At 40.9% G+C, this 19,743-nt stretch overlaps 1 protein-coding gene across 6 annotated transcripts; it reads right to left on the reverse strand.

Annotated features, from left to right (window-relative positions):
- Positions 1–1,419: 1,419 nt before the first annotated feature.
- Positions 1,420–18,057, reverse strand: LOC124219708 (netrin receptor UNC5C-like). 6 transcript variants are annotated; one of them, XR_006883446.2, is made up of 13 exons: positions 17,455–18,057; positions 14,313–14,515; positions 10,809–11,022; positions 5,897–6,193; positions 5,650–5,817; positions 5,171–5,338; positions 5,048–5,083; positions 4,682–4,979; positions 4,299–4,471; positions 3,140–4,220; positions 2,836–2,937; positions 2,199–2,602; positions 1,420–2,004 (listed from the first exon to the last, which is right to left on the reverse strand). XR_006883446.2 is itself a non-coding variant. In XM_046627699.2 (12 exons), the coding sequence occupies exons 1-12, from the start codon at positions 17,513–17,515 to the stop codon at positions 2,431–2,433; spliced, it is 2,949 nt and encodes a 982-aa protein (XP_046483655.1). In that variant the 5' UTR covers positions 17,516–18,057; the 3' UTR covers positions 1,420–2,430. The 6 variants fall into 6 exon arrangements, 4 of the variants coding, with proteins under 4 accessions (XP_046483655.1, XP_046483632.1, XP_046483644.1 ...); XM_046627699.2 differs by having other exon boundaries at positions 1,420–2,602; positions 4,682–4,955; XM_046627676.2 differs by having other exon boundaries at positions 1,420–2,602.
- Positions 18,058–19,743: the final 1,686 nt, after the last annotated feature.

Genomic DNA, 19,743 nt, shown 5'->3' on the forward strand with positions numbered 1-19,743 from the left:
TCAGCGACTTCAAATATCGACTAACCATAACCAACATTAGCTGTAGCTTATCGGTAGCCCAACAGTACCCATAAAAAATGTTGTATCTACACTGATGTTGCGATGAGATAATTAACTCATGGCTACATTACGGAATTATGTTTAGGAATAAAATCAAAATCCACACTGTCTGTGTCGCGCCTTGTCGATTTGGAAAAATCTATAGTCCTTGTCATAACAGAACGCGAATCTGGTTTCATAAGAAGGATCCACGTCTAGTGTAACCCCCAGAAATTCTGCAACCTAATTACGGTCAAGTCCTATGCAATTTACGTTTACATTCTCTTTCGCACGCTTACTCTGTTCAAGGTTTATTATTTTCCCTCAGCTTCCGAGAGAATTTCAGTAAAGGTCTTCTGGTTCTTTAACGACGATTCTCCTATCTCGCGCGTCCGGGTTCAAAGGACAATTTGCCGCTCCTCTACACGTGTGGCTACGTGTCAAATGGTTGTATGACATTACCGTTTAAGTATGGTTGCAATTTCCCGTGCATACGGCTCCTGCAGATCCTGGTCAACCAGTACCGTACCTTAGAATTACCTGAAGCTTCTGTGATTAAACGGTAGGTTGTCCTTATTTCGCCCCGGTCTGTGTACGCGAGCAACGAGCATGGCACCACCTTGATGGCGGCATTCGTGGGCACAGCACAGGCAAGAGATGTACATACGAGGACGTCTATGTACCGGATCAAACTAACCAAGCCAAGGCGAAGCGAACCGAGTCGCATCTGACATATACAAATAGACATAGAGTACAGTTATATCTCTACCTGTTACAGTATGCCGGCTGTGCAGCAGAGCACTACACTAGTGGTGCGATAGCTCGGAGATCGTCCACCACCTATGGAACCCTCGGTCGTGAACCTGAACCCCGATACCACACCAGACATAATACCCATTGTTGGAGAGATCCTTGTGTCTTGATACATGACCCGATGCTTAGTTTGCAGTGGTATGTATACTATGTGCTAATGTCTGTCTGTTAATAGCATTTAAGTGCATTCAATTGCAAATGCGGGGCGAGGCGAGAGAGAGAGAGAGAGAGAGAGAGAGGGAGAGAAACCCACGTGCGTTGGCCTGTGAATCTCGACGGAATCTCTCGTATATCGTAATAGCCCTGAATCCGCGGTCACATGCTGCACGGAGCAAATATTCTCTTAATTCTCAGCCTTTGTTCTCGGACTTATCAGCATACGGAATGCTGTCTGGTTTGTACAACTATGTTGGCGGTAATCTTAGCGATAAATCATTGCCCCCTTTCAACGTGAATAAATTATCCATATCACTATATGTATTGGTGATGCGAAACTGCGTATATGTATACTGGTTTTTTCAGGCATCATGTTTTATCAGACAGACGTGGTCATATTAATAAATGTACTTTATTCCGTCGATCCCTACCTCAAATATTCTACAATATTTGCGGTATTAATTTTTATTTACAAAATATCAATATCGTTCATTATATGATTTGTACAGCCTTGCATTCAATGCAACATTATAATTAATATAGTTGTACAGCTACTGTTTAATTGTATAATATATATATATATATGATTCTATTTTTTTTCATCTGTTTTATTCATGCAACGAACCTAAACTAATTAGATTCGTCTTAAAATATATTGTTTCTGACAGCATTAAAAAGTGTATGTGCACACTGATTAAAAAAAAAAACGTACGAAAAGTAACATTAACGTTAATAATAATAATAATAATAGTAATAATAATAATAGTAGGAGTTGTGTCAACGATAATTATTATTACATACAAATGCAGTCAAACGGTAAATTGGTTTTTTCAATACCGAGCTTTTTGAGCCTCTCCATATAGTATTTGCAGTCTTCTTATTGAACAGAGATTACTCGGTCGAGGTAACAGTGACAGCGATTAATCAATCAAATAAATGGACGAAACTTTCACCTTCTCCGCGAGCGGGAAAATTAAACGTACACGAAGTACCTGTCTGTTCCCCGTTCAACAACGAAGATGGACGGGTCAAGGTATGATTCCCACGTTGAAAAGAGTAAAAATTCGAAACTACGTTAATACATTTCCATTTTCACGCTGTTATTCTTCGCTTACGGTTTGGGTACAGAAATTGCGAACAATTCACAAAAAATATTAAAGAAAAAATAATAATATCATAATACCAATTACCCCGAAATTATTGCTGTTGACATCGATGCTTCAATCAAGTTCAATGTTGCTGTGGATTATATGACACCTTTCGTTGCAAAACACAATCTAATCCCATTCTTGCTAAACACGTAGTTCTCGATTAGGTAACTCCTTGATCTACCACAGGAAACATGTGTTGTCCAACAGTGGTTAAGGACTTCATACCCATTTTTGGGCACGTACTTGTAGCTACGAAGTAATCGTTGAACTTTCATATCCAGGGTCCTAGGTGACTTTCGAGAACGCTGGCAGCATCTATACGCCCCATCAGTCTCAGGTGATTTAGCAAATCCGTGACAGCTGTTGCCTCGCGGTGTCTAGCCTCCCATAGATCAAGAATATGCTCGGTAGGGCTCGCCTTCGTTGCGAAGTAGTTTATGTACCTGGTGGATGTTTTTTTTCGTGGGGAACGGGGAATGAGTGGGTTCAGAAAAGTAAATATTGAAATCATTTGTGTGCGTGAATGCGAATCTGATGAACTTTGACTTATAAATTCTGGTGTGACTATAAGTTAGACTGCTTAATTATTGGTAAAAAGGTGGCGCTCATAGGACCAGAATTTACTTTCAGTCACCGTAATAGATTCGCGAAGGTAGATTTGAACAGCTCAACTAACCGGTCAACTTGCAACCTCTGAGCCAACATGCGCCAATCGTTGCCCCTCCCGTTCGGCGGATCCAAGTATTGGCATAACTGTTTTCTTAAGGTTTTAGAGAACCTAAAAGTTCAATAAACTTGCTGACGTATTGTTGGACATCAAATTTCAATGATACTGACCTTAAGTTTGAGTTGAAGCTGAAGATTAAATAAATATCTTCGAGAAAGTACACCTCTCATGCATCATACAATGGTCAATGAGGCCCTGGAGAGCCCAGAAACGATTTCTTGAAAAGAATTAACTAAATGACACCAAGTCTCACCTGAAAGTTCTTATAGTTGATTCGGTGGATCGGCTAGTCCCGTGGCTGATGACAGTCATGTCGGGTTTCCTGCTCTTCTTGGCGCTTCCGAAGACAACACTCTGTTTAGAAACGTCAAAGTCAATTCTTAGAATGACGCCGTGACTGTCGAAGCCACGTTGGTAGGCGTGGAGTTTGAAGCTAAGCTCAACGTCACGGTCTATTTTTTCGATCTTGAAAGAACAGTGAAGGGTGTTCTTCGACGAGGACCAAATATGCTGAAACGGAACTTCCTGTCTGTCGGTAAATCCGCTCTCAAGGTCCTCCAAGTAGACGCAGAGCGGTGCACCACTGTCTTGGAAACAGAAAGTGCGCTTCTCGACAAGGCTGCCACCCAAACGGTATTCGAGGTCTGAGACTATCTTCAGCGTTGCTTTGGTATCCTCAACGGCGTAACACCTGATGTAGTCGCAATTCTGCGCCGCGTAGACGACCAGCCGTAGCCTCTTGACGGCGACCCCAGGTGCGATGGACGAGCTTTCTCCGGCCAAAACGTATCCTCTCAGTTCCTCAGTGACGATGAAAACCTCACCGTGGTCAAGCTGTGTGAATAGTGGTGTGTTGATGGACTCATTTCCTAGGGTGAGGACTTTCGTCCATTTCGGAAGGTTCGCCGACCTCAGTCCAGTTGGTGAAAAGCTGTTGGCTGTTGAGAGGAAGGAACTTTCCTCGGAGTCTATTGTCGCAGACCAAACACTCAGTTCCCAGTTGTTGGCTTTAAGTTCGGCGCAGTGTTCAAACTGCAGGATGACTGGCTTGTTGAAGGCAACGGTATTCGGGCCGCAAGTTATGACCCCGGAAAGCAAGGTCAAGTTTTGGGGCAGGTTCGGCCGGAATTTGTCGTCCCTTAGAACGGCGAGATAGAGATCTTCCTTCTCGCCCCGACAGACTGACGCGTCCGGTACTGACATCGACACACCGGCCTCTGAAACGACCAGAAGAGCTCCCTGCGTGCTCACCGATGCTCGGGCGATAAAATCGTTTTCGTAGTTCTGAAAGGCTGGTAATGCCACGGTGTCCGTTGCCACGTTGTAAGTGGAATCTGCGCAGAGCATTACAGACGAAGGAATAACGGTCTGCTGTGGATGAGGATTCGCGACAATTTTTGTGACTTTCTTACAGGAAGAGTAGCTGTTGATGCTGTTTTCACTGTCTGAAAAGGCCTGCTTGTCCCCTCCATCCTTCATCGATACCGAACGATTTTCCGTCGAGGCAGTGGGGGTTGGGGTCAACGACGATTTGGTCGAGGGTAGGGACATGTGTGGCACGTCATAGTGGTGCTCGGAACAGGACCTGGTCAACGACAAAGTAGGATCTAGTGGCTGGCCTCGAATTAAAGCGAAATGATATTCAGGGGAATAAATCGACGATGCTGAAGGGTGTACTTAGATCGGATATCTAAGATTGACGTCTGACCGCATGCGAATAACTTTAACCGTCAACAGGCTACTCTCGTCTATGGTTATTTCGCGAAGAAACTATATGTAACCGTACGTTCTTTACCTTTGCATTGAGAAATTCTGCTTGTTTAACGAATAATCGTAGCATCCATGCCCGCTGCCATTCATGTTTGTGTGCCCGTTAATCATGGACTTCTTATCTTGTTCCGGAAAAAATTCCGGCTGAAAATCTGACCTCGCCATGCTGTACAATGAATTGTCTCTTTCTTTACGCTTCAGAAATCGAACGATAAAGATCGTTGTAAGTAGCAAGAATATCGTTGCTACGCTTAGGGATATCCAAAGTGCTATAGAAGTCTGCTGTTCGGCCCTGGTGGCTGAAAAAAATAAATTCCCATTGCCTACTCCAGATTTATTCCCCATTGGTGATCATGACAGTCTTCGACTTGACACATCCATTTATTCTCACCTTCTTTAAGAACTTGAGTACCACCGTATCCAACCGCTGCGTGCGTCACAATATGATTGATAATGGACAAGGTAAAAAAAAATTTCAACTCCTACAACATACCTATTTCGAAAGATGACTCACCGTTGTTGCATTGTTCACCGGAACAAACGTCCACTGTGATGTCCCTGCCTTGGCAAATTCGGCCCCCGTGACTCGGAGGCGGATTGTCGCAGGCCCTTCGTCTTATTCGAGAACAATCGGATCCACACATAGACCAAGAGGACCACGCTGACCACCTGCCATCCACCGCTGGAACAAGGTGTTCCCGTTTGAGACTCCGTTTCAATACAGAAAACGCAATGTGGTACGGGAAGCGATAACTTTCTTCGCTTGGAATAATCGCAGAGTCGTTTTTGAACAGGATTGTTGTTACGTACAACCAAATAGAACTTTGTTTACGTTAGGAAATGATATTTATAAAAATGGTTCGTGGACGTTGTCGTTTTGGTAGTACTGATGGAGCGAATCAAATGCTGCAAGTTCAAATAAGTTCAGTGAAGGTTAAAGACATCACGCAGTTCTATCATCAAACGCGTTGTCGATCTTTGATAAATATCTACCGGGACACGGTGAGTTGCAATCCGTTCTCTGCAAAGATGGACCAAGACATGGTTGGCCGCCGTTGATAGGCAACGGATTTGAACAGGATCTCGTCCTTTTCTGCGCTCCTCTGCCGCACCTGGTACTGCACTCTGACCATCCAGACCAGGTTGTCCATCCCCCATTGACTGCAATCAAGAGAACTTCGTTGACTCGACTTTTCCGAAAATCGCACTGGCAGAGACGACTCTCATTGTAGCGTCGTACCGTATACAGTCAAGCTGGCCGAATCACTGATCCTTTTTGCCGCTATATTTTCAGCAACACAAGTGTAGTTCGCCTGGTGCTGCAGTCCCGCCTGTCCCAGGAGAAGATGGCCTTCACTGGACACCAACAGGGTGTCCGCGTTTGGAGATGCTGGCGTTATTTCAAGTGGCGCACCATTTCTGAACCAGTAAACTTGGGGATAAGGCACTCCGGATGGTGGAATGCATCTCAACTCAGTTCCATGTCCAACTTCCACCGAGACGGAGTATGGCGGTGATTCAAACTGTTTTTTTAAGTCTGCAATATTTCATTTTTAAATACAAATCCCGCATTAGTCGTGGAGACCTCAATAAAGTTCTAATTCTTTTGGCCTAGAGTAGTCGAATAATTAATCTATTGTTCAGTTCAACGCAAGCCTCCGTAAGTACAAGTGTGAGTACGTCACATACTATTTTACTTCTTTTCAAGGAGTTGAAGAATCCCAATAGATCATTGACTCAATTTTGTATCCTATAAGTCAATTACTGGATGAATATAAAAGAAAAAAATTAAAAAGCAATTCCGTATCAATTATTTGTTAATTGCGAGGCATAAACATACTTTTTCTTTTTTCTTTAGGTAATTTTCAATTAATTTTTAACAGATTGAATTTTCATGGTGGGGTATGACGTTTAACGAATTTTTAAGCTATGTTTAGTTTGAGTTGATTTTGAAGAAGTTCTGAGGTTCCTAGACTAATCAGATCCAATCACGACTTCAGGTGTGTGAATAGCGTCTTGCGCAAATCCACTTATTATTGTGGAACCAAATCTATTTCAAGAGCCGAGTATTTCGACTAAGTCGTAAAACAATGCCAAATAATGAAGCCGAGCAGTAATTCGTCCACATGGCGGATTATTCATTCTACAACAAAACTCAGAGCTTTTGCGTTACATTCGACTAATTCGGTAAGTGAGCTTGCCAAGTTCCACAAAACGAATAGTGGTATAAAAGGTGTCGTGCATTAAGAGAATTCGAAACAAAATGGGTATAAAAAAAAGAGAAAGAAGAAAACGACACTAGGGAACAGACAGACGCGGGAAGACAAGCATGCGTCCGTGGTGAGAGAAAAGACTTGAAGGGGTTAAAAGGCGTGACAATGTCGTTTTTCTCCTGACACGTCATTCGCAGTTTGCAGTCGAGGACTAAAGCGAGAGAAAAATCTTCTATACAGAATCACCGTCTGCAGGTTGGCTTCGTCTACGCAATTTTCGTGTCACTCTAGCCGTGACTAAATAAAAGACGTTCTCTTGTACCGAAGTACCTACGCACACAGAGACACGAAGCACGTACCTAGCTGCATATCCTTACAGGATATGCGCCTGAGCACAAGCACATAATAAGTACATGTCCTGGAAGCTTATAAAGGGCATTCGCTTATTGTACATTTCACTGTCCTTCGCATTGTTCGGTATATTCTGTTTTGTTTTTTTTTTCTATTTTTTCTTTTTCTTTTCCTCCAACCAATCGTGGGGCGCTTTTTAATATTCGCTAAACATGAGTTACGGGCTGCAACGAGGGGTTGCCCAGCTACTGCACGCCGTCGACTTTGGCCACCGTTGACTAGCAGCGGCCAAGCACTCAGCGATATTAGGGCTACGGTAAATGGGAGCCGGTTTTTATGGAGAAAAGAGAAAAATATACCTCGGCAATCGCGTTGCCGGGGTTCTGCAGGCTCGTGACGTTCATGGTGTTCATACCCCCAACGTTCGCGTACACATACAGTCCTATAGTCGAGTATTGACTGCCTACCGTTCTGCAGTCTACATGCTCCTTTCCATATATGCTCAGCAGGTAATGCCCTGCACCAGGGATTTATGCATGAATAACGCATTATTTACTCAACGAAATCGTCCAAGAGTTATAGGTATTGAGTATACATCATTTTTGCGAATATTTTAAAGCCTCTGCGTCGAAACCAGATACACTATTTGCAGTTTCGGAACTCATTCAGTGCAGTGAATAAGAGCCATGGGATTTGATCGAATACCGCCTACGAAAAATGACGAATTCCCTTTAAACTGAACAGCCCTATTTGGAGGGAAAAGCTTTAAAATGAGGTATCGGTTCGGCGGAGAGATCGTGGGATAGTGGATGCGCGAGTTACTCGAAGGGCTGGGGAGATGGAAGAAGAAGCTATGGGTGATTCGAAGGAGGGAAAGGAGGGAGGGAAGGAAATAGCGGGGATTCCTGCATGTCGAAATGTGTAGCTAGGTAAATGGACGTCGTGACGATGAGGAGGGGATTTGTCTACTACCCTCCTAGAGTGAATGGGATGCGTTGATATACGCAGCTCTTTGTGCCTGAGATACTTTCTTCTCTTTTATGGAAATGAATACTATTTTTGGACTCGTATTCTTCTTCTCTTTGCCTTCTTCTTTTTTTTCATATTTTTCTTTTCGGCTTACATTGGATGGATATGAAGATGACATTCTTTTAAAATTCTTACCTGCGAATAACGCTCGTGATGAAGTCACACGGATTTCACGGGATATGTGCCTCTACCTCATTCGCAGAAAGTAACACCAACATAACCAAATGTACTTAGTCACGCTCAATTTAATTCCAACGATTGTTGCGTATCCAAGTGGTACTTAATGCGATTTAGAAGAATAGAATTACCAAATCGATTTATTCCCAAGTCGTCCCTAGAACCCTGGCAAAGCCAGGGTAAATAGCATTAGTAACGTGAGATGAAACGAACGCCTTTTAGTCTGTGTGGGATACCGAGGAACGAGTGTAGCGATAGATAGGTATACGTATAAGGCACAGTGTGTAAGTATAGATGGAAAGAAACAAACATGAAAAGAGCATGGGAGGAAATGGAAATGGACAAAGAAGGGGGAGTCCACCACGAATCTGTTTGCTTTGGATTTTCAGCTATACGGCAAATAGTTTAGAGTTCAAGTAGATACGGAGCATTTCATACCAATTCAATTAACGGCTGGCTAACAATGGCCATCAAATTTCATCCATATTTTTGTATGTATCAGTGTCTGGACACTGGAATAAAATTGCATTTTTGAGAGCAGAATTCTTGAAATATTCATTGAATAGCTAACCAATGAAGTTTTATTGGGAATGTACCTAAATCAATTTAGGAATAAGATTCATCGACCCGTCTTTAAAAAATCGCGAGATCAATCCTCAGATCAGTCAGTATCATGATAGTCGAATAAAAGCTTCAGGAAGCGAATGAAGTGGAATGACAATTAATTTGACTTTAAAGGAAAATCTGCAAGGATGTTACCGAATTTTACTGTCGTTGGACAATATTAATATGAAAAATAAACAATAACTAGATTACGGTTAGCCCATATTGAACGTCAGCTACGCCGGCATGGAATGGCATGTATCGATGAAGTTGATGGCGTGGGATATTGGCTATGCAGTAACCTTGGACATATTCTTTTTCATCATGCCTGAAGCCATGCATTGAAATGAAATTAAGAAAAGCAGCGAGATAAAGTAAGAAAACGAAAAGCGGTGAAGGTTGAAAAATTTTACTGAACGTTACGGATTACTCTAACGTCACGTATCCAATTTTCATTTTGCAATATCGTTGAGCATTGGCGTTGTACAACCGGATGTTTACATTTAAATGCAAATTCAATTTCGTTTAATGTTTACAGGTAGATACGGTATTTGAATTTCAAACTGGAAAGAGAAATATTGAATTAATTTCAATTAAAATTTCTCACGGGGCTGTATGTATATATCTGCTTAACCATAAATCCGCGCTTTCAAGAAGTTATCATTGAACGCGTCGACGAATTCCGAGTTCTGGGTACCTACCCGTGTTATTTTTATTTTATTTTTTTTTACCTCATCGATAACAAAGTTATACCGTTTCAAGGAGGGTCCTGGGTTGCCCCTCGGAGGGCAGTTCAACCGCAAAACGCGACGGTTGTTAGTTTGGTACTTTTTAAACGAGTCTCAATTAAAGGGCGAGCGAAGGTATAAGGTTCAAATAAAGTTTCTCGGTTGTCAAGGAGCGGATATCACGTCATTAATAAAACATGAACTCGAGCTGATTCATTATAAGATCACAAAATATATCTACCTACCGACCGTATGAATTTCCTTGCTTTTTTGTCTTTCCTTACAACTTGTACGTATATATACGATTCAAGGAAGAACTCTCGCTCTGCCCGACAACGGTACATGCGAATTACTTGTCAAATTACAAAAGAACAATAGTAGGTTTGTATTAAAAAGTTGTTTCTTCCAACAAGTTTTACACCGATACTCGAACGTGTTGTATTCGGTTGGGCGTAAGTAGATGTATTCAAATACTGCAGGAACCTTGTATAACGAACGGAGGAACCGAGATGTTAATTTAAGATACTACCAGGATATACGCTGCCGCGGCAACCGGCCTCATTGCGTATTCATTGCAGCCCAAGAATCGATATCTTCGCGATGGACTTTAAATTGAACTCATGCACCACATTAAAATGCGCTACTTGTAACGCTACAGTCTGTACAGAAATTGTGTCAAGTTCAGAGCGCGTTTCTCTAAAATTTTTATCTCGACTCAAGCAGCTTGTCACATTTACGTGTAAAACAAGAGCTTAAGGAAAATATAGAAGGTTTCATTTGTTTGCCATTTATAATCTGAATTACAGTAATTTTCTACGTCATTTTTGTCATCAAAATTTTTTGCAAACACATTAGACACTTGGTGACCAATTTCGGAACATTTCAATATGCGCGAGTCCGTATATGGTTTTTACAAACACAACCAACTTTTTAAAGTCTCTTAAATCATCAAAGTTTGCGAGAGATACGTCGAATTGTTTTCTGCACAAGGTTTCCGATATTTTATTGTTGTTAAGTAAGAATTCGGCGATTCAAGGTGTGATGTACTCACAGGCAACGTCGACAGTGGCACTTTGGCTTTTGATCTCTCCCGGTCCAGACCAGGCGACGCACTCGCACTTGAACTTCTCCTTGCCAAAGTATTCTTCAACCTGGTTTCTGGTTACGTTCAGCTCCGCCTCGACGATGCGGGTGCCGGTGTGAGGATCGACGAACCCCTGGTGCTGGGAGCCATCGATTCGAACACCGTTGCACCGGAAATATACCTGCAGCCAGAAAGTGTGTTTGCGAAAAGCTCAGCAAAGCTGATCCCGCGAACGTGACGATATAAAGTTAGCGGGAAATGCTACGTTGACATTGGAATGCGCCCAACAGCGATGCACTCCACGTTTCTACATGGTTCCAGGTTACACGGAGAATCCTGGATATCTCGGAAAAATCTCCGATATTTTTAGCGATCGTAAAATTTCAGCCGCTGAGTCGACAACGGTTTTTTATTGGCTTTGAAGCAGTTGCTGTCAATCCCGTTACAGAGGGACTTTGAAGCGAATTACTAAATATTGCGTGAATATGTTCTGCACAATTTTACAACGCCTCTGAACGATACTGTTTCTGGTTTTGTTCATAAAATTGTAATGTCTAGGAAGCCAGATGTAAAATCGGTGGATAAATGTTTGGTAAAGTATTGAATATGGAATGTCGTAAAAATGTTAGACAAGGAGACGATTCAAGTCGTATTAACAACGCTTGGAATTACGATTTGAAAAAATACTGAATCTTAATTAAATATTTCGCACAGTAAATTTCACCGATCCGGAGAACGACGGGTGACTTTTTGATTTTAATATCCATGCTGGATTTTTGATATTACAGTTTTCGTTTTCACGGTGGAAGATTTCACAACGCATCTCGATTATAGCATTCTCAATTTAGCACAGTATTGTGTATATTCAGTTCGACGTGATGTTGGAGTGAGTTATCCGGCTTAGATTATCACAGTCCGAACTAATGAGAAATTCATCCGTTCGTAAACAGAAGAAAAGTGGGTCCATACAAATGGAACATCGCCGCGGTAAGACACTCGGGAATCACAAAGGAAATTGGGATATCTACTAATTTCCTATGCCCATCACGATCAAAGAAACAGCACTCATTACGGCTCTCAAGGTCTCTCCTTGGAAATTGCAGACTCTGCCTGAAGTGAACGGTCGTTAATTAACGCGATGGTTTATTTTTGAACACTGAACGGACGGTTGGAATTATTTTTCTCTTCTTGCTTATCTCGGTTATTTTGTCGGTTTTTTTGCAAGGGTGAAACGGTGAAATGTCACTGACAAGTTTTCGCCCAGAGAAAACTAGGAAGTTGGAAAAAATCGCAAGATTTATTTTTATCTTACACAGATAAGCGGCATTAAAATGAGCGATAATTAAACGACAAGAAAATACACGCAGGCTGCACGAGGCTTCGTGGTTATAATGGAAGTTAAGGAATTCGCCTGGCGTTGTCGGATTTCGTGGCAAAAATTTTGAAGGTCCTGAACGCGTTGCCTTGCAGCTTACTCTGAAAACAAGCCAGACCGCAAAAACCGCGAGCATCAAAGCCCTACAAAAGCTCGCAAACCCGTTATTACCGAAACTATGCCTCAAGGTTTATTACCTTGCCCATATTTTATATCCTGCGTGCCGAAATTGATGTCTCCTGCTGCGTCGCATGTCAGCCGCAAGTGGTAAGCAATATCGGGGAAGCACCCCTTGCCCCTCACTGGATATTGTCATTTACATACTGTGAAGCGGAATCGATATTGCCCAAATAATAGCCATAACAAACCGGAATACAATTGGAAAACGATAAAATTTTTCGCTTCACAAAATTTTGCCTTATCGATTTGCGAATAAAGACGGCAGTCAAATGAAAAAGAGATTGAGTCAATATTTTAAAAAATTATTTTATTTAATTTTAATTCTTAGCACATCATTACAGAGCACCGTAAGACTTGAGTTTCTCAAGAAATGAATTCAATTTACGTGGATTAGAGTCAGTCGATTTCATTCAATAAAAAATTGATAAAAATTGGATTAGAGTTTCTGGTAAGGGCGCAGCCATAAAGGACGTCGGCAAATTTTTGCGAATTTTTGGCCCACCCCCCCTCCCACCGTGTCGCAGTTGGTCACAATATTCGAACCCCTCCCCCCTACGAAACGTCCGATGGTCACAATAGTAGACCCCCTCTTAATTCTTTAAAGTCGCAAGTGACGTGAAAAAAATACTATAAAAATTATGTATCAAAAATTCTCTTATATAAACATGAAAAATTATTCCATGAGAAGAAAGAACAAAATTCTTCATACGATTTAGGGAGGGGGGGAGGGGGGGGGGGGGGGGCTCCACGCTTCATTTCAACTTGGTGAAAATGAAATCGCATCGGAAATCCCAAACGAGCGATTGTTGGTAATGTTTCAATAATCATATAGACGAATATTCAGGTCCGAATATAACAAATTATAGGAGAAGTTGCATTTTTTCGAAATAAGACAAATATTTTTAAAACAGCACTTCTTCCACAATTTTTTATACACCGATCTAAATATTTTTTATACAACGAGAAAAGCATTTTGAACAATCTCTCGTTTGTGATTGTTGATACGATTTTCTTTCGCTCAATAAAAAAATAAAACATGTTTTTCCCTCTTTTAAGCGAGGAGCCCCCCCCCCTCAAGGTGACGAAATACTTTGAGGTCTTTCTGACCACCCGGCAGACTCTTGAAGAAATCTATTAAAGAGTATTCAAAGAACTTACCTTTCTTACTAGTGCAGTTGAATGAAAAATAATGTTCAAATTATTTATCTACCCATTTTCAATAAAATATGCTAAAAAACAATTGTGAAAAAATATCGCGAAAAATTAAAGCATCGTTTTATGTTCAAATATGGAAAACGGGTTTTTTGTTGGTCGGGTTGGTCGCAAATAGTCACATTTCGTGAACCCCTCCTCCCCCTATAAGCGCGGACATCCTTTATGGATGCCCTCTAAGGGCCTGCAGGTTTTACTACACTGAGAAAAATTTTTAATTCCGGTTACCGCTTTTTTTATCACGATCGAAAAATTTAGTTCTAGGTACAAAATGAAAATTAGTTGTCTAGCTGTTACCACAAAGTCTAATACTCATTAGTATTTTTTCTCATTACGATCACTGTTACTATATTTTCTTGTAACTGTTGCGAAAATTTAATGCTTGTGCAACAATAAATTGATGTTGAAGCCTTATTTAACTCAAAAAGTACAGTGAACCTCACAAACTGATTTTGCGTTGCCATTACCAAAAACTAATCGACAATGGCGGAAAATGATTATGTGTACCTAATTTTTCGGAATTCTAACAATATTCAAACAGTTTTTTAAACGATACCTGTTTTACTGAATTTTTCTAGTTACTGTAACAAACGACATTTTTCTCAGTGTAAGATTTCTATCGGACTTTAAGTTCGTTAATACATATATATACGTGTCGAGAAACGATTTCTATATATAAATATACACATGAGAATCGCACTGACCTGAAGCGCATTCGCAGCTTGACATTTTAGGGTTGCTGGTTTTCCTTTAACGACGTAGGAATCCAAAGGTTCGATAAGAAATACGGGAAGCGATGCACCGGGAATCAATTCCGTGTCAGTGGCTATCGTCGCTGGATTCTCGTAATCCTCAAGAGGATAATTATCCTCGTCGTCCTCCTCGGCGTCGTCATCTTCCTTGGAACCTGAAAGAACCCGTAACGAACGATTTCAAATACCGGTTTGTACTCTGGTTATGATTCTCAGAAGCAAATACATGTGCGGGTCTCAAGTCCCTAGAAATCTGACCTCAAAGCTCGAGTCTTAGATTTTGAATTACGTTTTACCATAAAAATAGAAGATAACTAAGCATGATCGACTCGTCCAATTGTCTATATCAGAAGTTTTTCATGCTGAATACCAATTTGGTAAGAAAAATCTCTACACTTTAATAAAATAATATTGTTGAAAGAAGTTGTTCTTAAGCGAATGAAAAATTTCGGAAAAATCTAAAGCCTAATTGAATTTGGATTTGGCATTAAGAATCTCGTCTAGTAAAAGTAGGATTGCTTAATATTAATTTGTTTATATTCAATTTAGACGAAAATGCGAATTGGTTCAAAGATTCTTTTCCTGTAGACTTGCATAAGACATTAAATGAAAAGGTCTACGAATCAATGTATATTCTATACAAGATCCGCGAAAAGCGGTTTAAAATGATCATACTGAAATTAGTAACGTTATCGTGACGACTTACGCTGAGGAAATACTGTTATTTCACGATTCTGGAATTGTCTGAAATTCAGTAAACCGTAATAAAAACAAGACACGCTCATATTTCGAAATGCTCGTTCCTTAAAAATGATTGGAAAATTAAAAAAATAGTGGTTTTCTCTCCAATTTATCGTTACGATAACGTTACTAACTTCAACCTTGTATAAAATTCGTCTGTCTCTTAGGCGAAAAATAACCGAGCCGAAGTCAAAGTTAGTTGGAATAATTCTCTCGCACGAACAGGTTTAACTAGTACGAATCGAGCGGATCGAGGGTTTACTTTGCAGACTGACGTAAGACGTAACACCGGGAGCTTAGCGAGCCTGAAAGCATCGTTAGCTCGAGGGAAAGTTGCATCAGTCGTCACGTAGGTAATTCCGTTCATCATTCGAATATATTTAGGCGCCAGAAATGAGCAGTTGGAAAATGACACACCGAGGCCATAAACTCTGTTCAACGACGAGGAAGCTCTACTTTATGTCAGGAATCCATCAGCGCAGCGATGCACTCAGGATTCCATTTCCGACCGGCTCGACGCAACGCGTCGCTTCTCATTTGGAAATCCGCTCAGTTTTACCCACGGGCTTAAAGCCCATCCCTGGTCAATGTCGGCTTGCGGACAACCGCTTGCAGGACTGCTTTAATTCCGAACCCGCAATCGTCCCTCACCTATATTTCGGAAATCCCGTTGCCGTGCAGGTGTTCAATTACGTTGGGCGATCCCAGCTTGCGGGCAAAGCTCAGAGGCTACGTGCGACAAATAATGATTGCAGCAGGGAGGGAAAAATCGCTACATATGCTTGAAAAATAACAAGCGTCCTCAGGCTGAAGAAAAATCGAAGATGAGATGAAAGTTTGCGATGTTTTGCACCGCTACACCAGCTGTCACTAATCTTCAGTGAAATCGATACAGTGCACCTACAGGAAAATTTCAATAAAGAATATTATCTCACTATGATTCCGAAGTTTTGAAATGAAATACGTGATGTTTTTGAAAATTGGTCTTGATTATCTTAAGGCGAGAAAATTCGCTGAAACTGAAAAAAATAAGTTAGATTCGAATGATAAAATCAATTTTATAACCGTCGATGGTGTTTCAACCTAGTATTTTACATGACAATCCTTAATTGTGAATACAACTTGAATGTAATTTAGTTGCTACTCTGTGTTTAAAGTTTTTTCGAAATCCAGCTGGTATTTGAGAAATTTTAATTTGGTCCTCGGAGGGTAATTAAAAACTCAATTCGAAAACTCCTGATATTAACTTTTTTTCTCGACGAAAAGAACGTAACGGCCACGTCTCTGCTCTTTCCTGTGAAAGAGGAAGTAAAGATTCGAAGCTAATAACACGTTTTCTTGCCCGATGTTAATTGCGGCGTGATCCCTTAGCCCTATAATTACGTATATCGGATGCATGCATGTACAACACAACCGCCTGGACTGCGGTGTCAGTTAACCCTGCGTATTTTTGTCCTAACTAAAAATACTCCCCCACCTCACTACCGCGGTAAAAGGTAGGGGTTAAAGGGTGGAGGGCAAAGGGTGGAGAGTGAGTGAAGAACGAAGGGTGAATGCAGCGGCGTTCGTTGCTAGCCGTCTCTCTGATATTTGGCAATTATTTTCGAATTAGTGGCTCGTACGTCACGGTTTTAAACCCCGACCAAGCCTAGGTAAGATCATTAATTTATTTAAGTAGGAGTTAAAAGAAGCCACCCGTCAGTCATGCCTCGATTATCGTTCTGATATTTCGAAGGGGTTTAACATCTTCGCTCAAGCTCCTCATGCACTTCCTTACTCCTCGCTAAGTGATCATTTGATTAATGTTCTTCAACCCCTGACCCGAACGCTCTCAGGGTTATTCAAAAAGATGGAAAGCAGGCAAAAAATAAGAGAGAAATAACCAGTGCTAATTTCTGACCCCTCTAAGTGTCAATATTAGTTCTTTTATTCTTCGTTCGGGGTCTCTAAAAATTTCTAAACGAATTCCGCAGGTTAGTTTGAATTTTGACCTCTCTTTGAAATTCAAATCAGGACGCGAATTTTTGTATCCCATCTCTAACGCCAGAGGCTTTCAGCGTGTAGCGCCGCGTCAAGACATGAAAAAAGAAAGAACATAACGGTGCGTAAATTCGCGTGAGCGGCTTACGGAGATTTTCTCTTGACGTTTTGAGGTCGTGTTTTCTTAAACGCGGCTGTACACAAGCGATCGGATATTCGCAGCCGTCAAAAATGTTGACATTTTGTCACATTAACCGTGTATAAGAGCTTATTGCGAAAGCTCAGAGGCTCACTGAAAGCGTGACGAGAATTATGGTAATTGTGCGGAATTATGTGGTATATAGGTATGTAAATTATGTATAACACCGCTTACTTTCGAGAGTGAAGGCAATTTGAAGGAGTGCCAACAGCACGATGCTTATTTTCAACTCCATCACTTCATGGCATTTTTAATTTATTATTATCATTATTAATCTTATTATTCTTGTTATTATTACTATAACTCAGATGTATTTCACATATAAAACTGTTGGTAACGAAACCACCACGCGACAACCGTAACGTCGCGTGTCGGGTAGTAGCATGCGGTGCTACGATACCGAGGTGTTAATTAACACGGTAGTTAAGATCGCGGAGTCGACGGAATTAAAGCTCGACCCAACATCGAGTGTCGAGATCAATCATGGCATGGAATTTTTTTCTCGTTGAGAGATGAAAAAAACTAAAATAAAAACGACAAAACTCTGTTAAAATCAGTATCGGCCGATCTTCCCGGAGACGTATATTTCGTCACGCAAGCTCATAGCTTATCCGTATTTCACAGTGCAGCGGATGCGCCAACATCAATTCGTTCCGGGACGTCACATTCGGGGGATCGCCCGAGCTTTCGTTTTGACGAATTCAGCGAAGCTCCCTTGACGGGGAAACGCCGGACCACCAAAGACGCGAGAGAACGAAGCGGCGAAGCTCGCGGGTCGGCACGCGGTGAGCGACTGAGCTGCGCTGCTGCCCGCTTCGCTATAGATGCACGACTCACCCCTTGAGAGGTGATACGGTGGTGGGTATGTGTGTATACGTTTGCTCGCGTACGAATGCGCCAGCATTTGGTTCGCACTTCCGTCGATCGGGGATGAATGAGCCAATAAAAATCTCCCCGGGAGAATTTCGTTTCCTTGCGAATCCAAAATTTTAGCAGATTTTTAATTTTTCGTAATTTCGTGCGCGGTCTTAAGTGGGATTTCCATCCTGTGGGTCTGGTTCAGTATTTTCTGAGTCATTTGGTTCGTCACGCGAATATTTGTTACTCATTTTGCCGAACGAAGAAAGTGTTTTTATTCCCGACTCAACCCGAATGTTAACTTTTTTGACCTGACAAGCGGGACGAAAGCAGCATATTATTCCCTCTTAAATTTTTTCGCTAATCTGAGAGAAATGTGAGATTTACGAAAAATTTGAGATAATCTTTCGCTGATTACTTTTTCAGTTGTCTCGATTTTCGTTTTTATAATGAGTGCCGACGGTTCGCCGGCTCGCTTCGCCCGGGCAGTAAACCTATTCGTGGGAATAGTCTCCGACTTTATTCCCTTGTGACATAATATACTATTTCCATCAAACGTTGCAGTAATTTGTCGTTGAAAAACTTTGATTTTCAGTACAATGACACGATCCGTGGTTTGAATAAAAGGGACAGCCTTCTTGATCAAGTTGGTTGAATAGAAATCGATACACACTTTTTTTTTTATCTTATTACGCATTAGTCATGTATTACGTATCTATTAAGATATTATATTTGTTATAAGCCGTGAAAATTTATTTGAAAATACAAAAATACATGAAGCTAGAATTGTGAACAAGTACTCAGGCGCCGATGCTTCGTTTCGAGTAGCCTAAAAATGCTTGGAAATCAGATTCAAAATCAGCATAGTAGATCTTGTCAATTTTCCTCTACGATAACTCATTTGAATTACAAGCGTCGTTCCATATTTAATTTTATAACATTGCGCCGATATTAATTATGAACAAAAAATGGCAGTATCAAATTGGCTGCTGAAAAGAAAATTGTGAATTTGTAAAAATTGGTCTTCTAATTGTAAATGAAATTATCCATTGCAGCGTGAATCGAATATAGCTGATAGATCTTTAACCATCTGAAAGCTATTTGAACTGTAGCATCGCTATCCTTAGGATTTTTCTATAATTCTAATATTTTCAATTTTATATTTTTAAAGACATTTTTGCAGCTTACGAATATATATATAATTTCATACATACGTTGTATTAAAAATGGTAAATAGTATTGATTTCCAACCAACTAACCTTATTTTGGATTTTTTCTCTTCCCCGCGGCGGCTTTTGCGGGCTTATTAAGAGGTCGGACTGTATTAGGGCTGCGTTTTTTTTTTGACAAGGCTATTTCTGTACTGATGCAGGTGAGTATTGCCGCGCTAAGTTATCAACTTCATTAACGACATGATGCAAAAAAAAAAAAAATTATCGCTCAATCATGAATTTATATTAAATATTTCTTTCCATTCCTTGAACAAAAATTATGATCTTTTCGACCCAATTCCCAATTCCACCAATTCTACCTATACTTGTCTCTTTTACAGGATTCCTAATTCGATTCAATTGATCCTGATTTTTTTTAATTCTTTTGCAAAAG

Source organism: Neodiprion pinetum, chromosome 1 (genome assembly GCF_021155775.2).
Source record: "Neodiprion pinetum isolate iyNeoPine1 chromosome 1, iyNeoPine1.2, whole genome shotgun sequence".
Taxonomy (NCBI): domain Eukaryota; kingdom Metazoa; phylum Arthropoda; class Insecta; order Hymenoptera; family Diprionidae; genus Neodiprion; species Neodiprion pinetum.